The sequence below is a fragment of the Agelaius phoeniceus genome, chromosome 15 (genome assembly GCF_051311805.1).
Source record: "Agelaius phoeniceus isolate bAgePho1 chromosome 15, bAgePho1.hap1, whole genome shotgun sequence".
Classification (NCBI taxonomy): domain Eukaryota; kingdom Metazoa; phylum Chordata; class Aves; order Passeriformes; family Icteridae; genus Agelaius; species Agelaius phoeniceus.
Window position 1 is genome coordinate 9,573,481 of NC_135279.1, and position 7,464 is coordinate 9,580,944.

At 44.8% G+C, this 7,464-nt stretch overlaps 1 protein-coding gene across 1 annotated transcript; it reads right to left on the minus strand.

The window, feature by feature from the left end:
• Nucleotides 1-18: 18 nt before the first annotated feature.
• On the minus strand, nt 19-6,472 carry CAMLG (calcium modulating ligand). Its single transcript, XM_054643039.2, has 4 exons — nt 6,256-6,472; nt 4,734-5,188; nt 3,774-3,839; nt 19-2,027 (listed from the first exon to the last, which is right to left on the minus strand). The coding sequence occupies exons 1-4, from the start codon at nt 6,416-6,418 to the stop codon at nt 1,836-1,838; spliced, it is 876 nt and encodes a 291-aa protein (XP_054499014.1). The 5' UTR covers nt 6,419-6,472; the 3' UTR covers nt 19-1,835.
• Nucleotides 6,473-7,464: the final 992 nt, after the last annotated feature.

Consider the following 7,464-nt stretch of genomic DNA (forward strand, 5'->3'; position numbering starts at 1 on the left):
GCACACAGCGCCGAGGAAGCGGGTAACAAACAGGCTTTTAATAGAAAAAAAACATCGGCAATAAACATGAAACAGAACTATGTACAACAACAGAGGCAAGTTAAAAAAGGAATATAAGAGATTGGTTTCTTAGTTAAAGGTCGTTTCTTGATCGGCATTTCTTCATCGAGATTTCTTAATCAAGCACAAGCCACTCCTGGTGCTCTGCCCATGCAAGGCTATTTACCTGATTAATGGTAAGCATTAAAAATTCATCGCTTTTTGCAGGTACTGGTATAGGGATTTTTTCAATTTATTTGTATTACATTTGGGCATATAAATAGAGAATCAGAACAAGTAATTTTTGAGCAAACTCATTATTTACATATCTCAGCCTTATCTTAAATTACTGTAATTTCAATTTTCTGAAATGACTATCTAATATAAATAAATTTAAAGCTGCTGAATCAATATCTGTGCTAATTGACCTAAATCAGAATTTTCTGCAACCCAGCCCTGTACATCTGTAATATAATACTCACCATAACAGAACCAGTTAAAAAACCCCCATGAAAATGGCCAAATCAAAACATAAGGTTCTTGTATTGAGGCCACAAACATGTATCTCATTTAAAAGTCAGAAATGCATCACTAAAATTACAGGAGGAAGCATCAACAGAGAATAATCAGCTGAAAGCTGGGCCATTTAGAGAGGTACAATTAAACACATCTGCTCCCTAAAAAAACCTCTGCAGGAAAATACCAAGTTAAATATGTGGTTTACTATGCTAAAAATAGGCAACAGCCTATACTACCTGAAAGTCCAGATTTTAAACAGAAAACTACAAGCTGAAAACACTACCAAATTTAGCTTCAATAGAGATTTTCAGAGATTTATCAGTGTTTGACTATTTGGAATGACGCTTCCTCTCACTGGGCAAAATTCCTAAGACAAAACAAAGGGGGTTTTTTTGAAAACAAAACTTTTTCCCTTGTAAGTTTTATGAACACTAGAGCAAACATTTGATACTGCAGGTTGGGTGCCAATGTGTAAAATTCTCATGAGATAACTGTTAATATAAAAAAAAGTATCAAAAAGCACAGGGAGGAGCTGCACTAGGATTAGGTTGCTGGAAACTCATAAACAGATGTGATTAGTTCTCTTTCTTCTTAGTTTTTGATTAATGACCTTTATAAGCACCAGGACCTTCCTGCTGTTGGTTTTGCCTAGCTCTTTTCCACAACAATCATCAAATTAAATTAATCACAATCACAACAAGTAATGTATGGCAAGGCAAGGATAAGGACAACAAAGTGGCAAGTTTCACCAACATTCTCCAGAAGCAGCTACTCGGTTCAACATTCTGAACTTGAACATTTGAAGAGAATACAGGGATTTCTTTTCTTTAGAGCTTTCTTTAAAAAATGGGAACACCACATAATGAGCAGGTCTTGTTAGCTATAGTCATACAGGATATACACATATATATGGTTCTGCTGAAGGGAATTCTCTTCCTGTTCTCACTGAAAAGAACAAAGGCAGCTTTGTCAATGTTTATGAAGGAGGCTGGGAAGGGCATCATCTAACTAAAACAAATAAATCATCCACTGTCACTTGCATCCTAACCTTCACATTTGTAATATGCAGACACAGTATTTAAATAAACTGAACCAACACAACTGGCAGTCAGGGACCCTGCTCTCCCTTTCCCAAAATTACTGGATTTAAGGCCCCTTTCAAGCATTCCAAAGGTAAGAATTTTCATGAAGGTTTAGACCTGCCTGCACAGTCAAATGTTAAAAGGAACACAGTCCAGAAAGCTTTAGTGTAGCTGCTGTGTGGAATTCTACAGCCATCATGGTGCTTCAGAGCCAAAAACCAAAGTAAGTTCATGGCAAAAGATAAAAGTAAAGAAATAGACACAAAGGTCTGTGAAAACATCTCCCATTTTGCTGTAGGTGTCCATGGAGCGACTGATCACTTCTGCAGGGATTCCAGAGAGGAGAAGAGCAGCAGTCAGTACTGTCGTTTTCACCTTCTTCTCACACTAGAAAGGAAAGAAGAACCAGAATCACGTTAGTTCTCCTAATCCAATTCTGCTTTATGTGTCATCAATGTTGTGCCAATTTCAGACGTTCCAAAGCCCTAGGTAGCAGCAGCAGGTTTGGATGGATTCTGTCCAGACACACTCCAGGAGTCACAGCCCTTATCCCAGACACAGATTCCTGCTGTGATGGATCTACCAGTGAGAGGCTGCTTAACAGCAGATAAAATTCATCCTGGCTATTCTGCCTCATTCACACTACTTCTCCCAGCAGGCTGAGATATGAGGCTGGGCAGCTGCTCCTGCATGAGTGGGAACATTCCCAGAGAAGGGAAATCTAGGTGTAAGAAGCCAAGCCTGGCTTCTCCACTGTCAGAACTGGATTAATCTCATCATCACACTATTTAGCAAAAAAAACAGAATCCCAGAATTAGAATGGTTTGAGTTGGATGGGACCTTAATGCTCATTTCCTTCCAATCCCCTGCTATGGGCAGAGACACCTTCCACTAGACCAGGTTGCTCAAAACCCCATAAATACTGTTAAGTGTTCTAACAAAAAATTATTTAGAGTTGAAAACCAACTGTTTCTGTTTTAGAACTTAATTTGGCAGTTTTAGCCTCTGAACTAAGAAATGCTCCAAAACCTTTTGAAAGCTGTTCCATCCTTAAGATGAGGAATCCCAAGGATGCAAGTCTGACAGGCAGAAAAAGTGACGGTGGCTGAAAATTCTAATAATTTGATGATACTTGCTGGATATTTCAATTTAATGCAGTCTAAATTAGGCTTTCAAGAATATTTCTGTGTTTCATGGGAGAAAAATGTAGGTTAACAAAGGGATTGACCTCAACCACCCACATCTAACTGCAGTAAAAGCAAGCTGTGGAAAGGAGCCACCTCTTGAATTCTGAAACTGAAGAGTGGATTTTAAGTACACCAAAAACAAGATCAAGACGATGTAGCAGATGAGCTGGTGCAAATCTAAGGCTAAACTTACTGTTTTGTGTTGTGACACATCAGCTTAGAATGACTATTATGATATACTTAACTGCAAAACAACTGCTGATTTATTCTGATTTTCTACAAGTAATCTATTATTCCTTTTAAAATGCAAATTTTCCCTTTTAACTATGGATTGAACATCATTCAATCCCACTCTGCCCCACAGACCTGAAAAAATCATCAACCTAACAAATGCTTCAGGAACAATTACCAGTTGTAAATATATAAAGCAAGTAGTATAGCAAATCTTGCTAATAAGCAGCAAGTTTCACACACAGACAAATGTCTCATTTCAAGCTGCCATTCAAACCAATACCAGCAGTGGAATGCAGAGCCATTAAACTCAACATTCTGCCTCATTTTTTTAGCAAACACTCTCCCAGATTTCATCCAGATATTATATGCAGAACAGCTGCTTAGCAAAGCAAATAATAACCAGGGAAGAACATGGTCTAGAAGAAAAGCAAGTTTCCTGAAGACATGAAAGAACTTCCTGGACAAACACTTTTAATTAGGCTACAGCTACACAAGCTGCTAGTTCATGTTTTCACTGCAACTTTAAGAAAGATCCTGGACTAAATCTGGAAAGATTAAAAACTAGTATAAACTATCAGCACTGGTCATTCAACTCTACAGTTTAAAACAAGGGAAGAATGCTTCACATGCATTGGTCCTAAAACAATACAATCTAAACACAAGTTTAAATTGAAAACACTTCAAATTAATCTAATTCTGGAAAAAAAATTACCTTTGGAAAGTACTTGGACAGCCCCATGTAAGCAAGTTGTAGAGTAAGAAATGGTGCAAATATCGACTGAAGGAACAGAAAAGAATATATAAAAATTAAGTTGGTCAGAATAGGTAAGAAACACAAAGACTTAATGCTTCCAAAGCATAAAAGAAAAGTAGTAGGTAAAAATTAATTTGTGGAACAAAGTTGTTCTCGAACACTGCAAGTCTAAGTAGACAAGTTACATGCCAAAAATAAGGTTCTGCCATCTATTCTTTGAGACTTAAAAACTGAAGGGGCAGAAGAGAACAGCAGGATGTAAAACTGAGCCCAGTGTGTAAAACTGAGCCCAGGGATGCAGGAGCTGGATGGCTGTACCTGCATCACACCTCTGTGCTGTTGTTCTGGCAGGCACTGGGAATACCAAGGAACTACTTTTCCCAGGCTGATAAATGAGTAGGATCTACTTACCTTGGTACAACTATTATTCTTAGCAACACAGAATTATTTGGGTTGAAAGTGACCTGAAAACACATCTCATTCCAAACCCATGGACAGGGACACTTTCCACGAGACCAGGTTGCTTCAAGCTCCATCCAGCCTGGCCTTGGACACTTCCACAGATGAGAACTCCATTCTTACTCTATTATTCTTTTGTAGACGCTGAACTAGAGGAGCAGCTGACTCATATGCTCACCAAGATGGGAATAAGCTTGCAGGGGATTTAAGCTGCAACAGCTATTCCAGTGCATCTGCTCCCGAACCACAACAGACCAAATGTGATGCTCTCAATGGTTACACAGTGGCTGTGTTGGTAGCAGATTATTCTCATAGAATTCAGTGATTTTTTTAGGTTTTATACAACTTTTGTGTTGTATATTGAAATTCCCACCTTGGTCATTACCAATCAGGCCCAGATATTTGCCAAGAATGTGCAGCAAGCAGCACACCCCAGCAGGACTGTGTCCCTGAACTCACCAGGTACTTGCACACAAAAGCCCTGACCGCGACGGCGAGCAGAGCACACCCCACCAATCTGAAAATGCGGAAGGAGTCAAACTCCTCCGCCGCGCTCCCGTTCTCCTGGCTCGGCTTCTCGCTCATCAGCTGGTTCCTCAGCTTCAGAGCCTCATCAAACCTGGACAGGTACTGCTCCAAGCCGTGTCTGGGTGGCCGTGCTGCAGCCTCGGAGGGCAGCTCTGCCCTGTGACGCTGCCGGAGCTCGCCCGTCCCCTCGGTGACCAGCTCTGGGGCTTTAGCGAACAAGTCCTTGTCCCCTCTGAGCTCTGCCATGCTGCCTGCGTGGTCGGTCGAGCCTGTCACATTGCACATGGAATCACCAAGCACAACCCGCTTGGAAACTGAAGGAATGGGAAGGGAGTTTGATTTATCTTGCTCGTGCTGAAGCTTTAATTCTGTGTGACTTTCGTCATCTAAGGAAGAAAAATAAAAACAGAGTTATGTACGCCATGTACATGGAACAACACTTCAGCTATGCTGGGTCAGGATCCTGGGTCTCTGCTTCCCAAGAGAAAAGACAGATTTATGATTAAAGGGGACATTCTTCATGGAGCAGACACAAGACATAAAGCTGTGCAGGTCAGAAGTTGAAGCAATGGAGATATTAAAAACACTGAATTTCCTTAAGCAACAGCACTGCACACACAAACAGAAAGATCCAAATATATGTACTGACATTAAAAAAAAAGACAAATATTTGCAGAAAGTGTATCAACCAGAAGAGCACGAATACCTGACAAATAAGCAAACAGAAGCACTTTAAGCTCTTTAGCTGCCTGTCTAGTGTCAGAGGCAGAGCAGTGTTAACCTGCTCTATATCAAGCCTGAAGACCCATCTTCCAGAGACGAGGTGATGGCAGAAAACAAAAGGCAAATCAAGAACGGTCTGGACCTAGCACAGAGCAAGAGCTGACACTTCAGGAGTACTTTTCAGTATCAGACTGATCCACAGCTCATGGGCATCTTTGTAAATCGAAATCTGAGAACTCCTTCCTGACAAGACAGCCCATTTGAAGAATGCACAGAGATATAACTGAGCTACCTAGGATATGGTTCTGCAAGAAAATAATGGTTCTGCATAACAACCACAAGCATCCATGTCACTATCCAAATGTGAGATAACTTTGCTATAAAAAGCCAGCTATGAAAGCCAGCAGCTACTAACTAAAAACATGGGGGAGGCTCATCGTTTCTTCAACTAAAAAAAACTACTTGCAGTGAAACGACAGCTTGTATGCTCGCTATCTAGGGCCCGAGTGCCGACCTTTCTGAGGGCACAGGGATTTTATGGGCGGGTCCCTGGCGGAGCAGGGCAGGTCGTGATGCTTGAGGCATCCCTATGAGGGACCGGGGAGCCAGCCGGCCCTGTCCCTGCGGGCAACCAGGGGACCGCGGGCAGCGGTCACGGCCGGAGAGGCCGAGGCGTCACCGCAGCCCCAGAGCCCTCACACAGCCCCGCCGCACCCGCCACGGGGCTCACCCTTGCCCGCCGCGGGCCGGTGGAAGCCCATGATGCGGTTGATCCGCTCCTCCGAGTTCATGAGCAGCTTCCTGCGGCGCAGCTCTGCGCGGCGCTGGGACGCCGAGAGCCCCGCGGGGGGCCCCGGCGGTGTGGGCTCCCCTCCCGCGCTGCCGTCCGCCATCCCCGGCACCGCAGGCCCGGCACCACGGGCCCGCCCCGCACAGCGCGCAGGCGCCGGCACCGCCCGCCTGCAGCCGCTGAAGCGGGCGCCGCCATTTTACGTAGGGGCAGGAGAAGGGCCGGGCGCGCTGGCAGAGTCCCCCTACGCCCCTCTCTGACGACGCGGCGCCCGCATCAAAGATGGCCGCCCCGGCCTCAGAAGTGACGTCACAGTGCGAGGCCGGGCAGGGGCGATGGCGGCGCTCAGGGGACCGGGGTGGCGGGGTCACCCCGAGGCAGGGCGGGGCTGGCCCGCTGCACACTCGGGACAGCCTCAGCCCCTGGCACTGCGGGACTGACGGGCACACCGAGGAAACACCAACAGACAACACTGCTCCGGGACGCCAGAGCCACTGGCATTATCGAACAGGGAGCTGGCTTCTTTCCACTAAGATCGTTTGGCACAATGTTCATCTTTACGTGCACCAAAAGTCCGGTACACCCCTCCTGGTGTGCCAGGTGGTGAAACTGCCGCGTTACTCTTCCCTCGCCTGACCAGCCCCAGGACACAGAGGGCTCCCCTCAGCACCAGTGCCCTGCACGGCCCTGGCACCGCTGCAGAGCTGCAGTCCCTGCCCGGGGGCGCTGCCGGGAACGGGACTGACCCGCAGAGCCCCCACTCTCAAAGCCCCGTGCCAGGACAGTGCCCGCTGATCCCCCAGCCACTACAGCAGTGGGGGAGTTCAGCAGCAGCAGGGCAGTGTTAGGTGCATTGGGAAAAAAACCAGAGCTGACAAATCCAATTAATATTTCTACAATATTAAATGAGAGAATTCTGTATTTAAAACCAGTTAAATACAGAAGTCAGAGTACCAAGCTCATGCATTAACTCATCTATGATGGGCCAGAGGCAGCAGTGACAACATCTCAAAAAAATTTGCAAGCATTAAGATGGAATGGCTTTTACAAAAAAGCTGCTGAAATAATGGGATGTTAAATGAAGATACAGGATTACCTAAAATAAAATTGATCACCGTCTTGGAATGCTGCTAAAGGCTAAATTCCAAC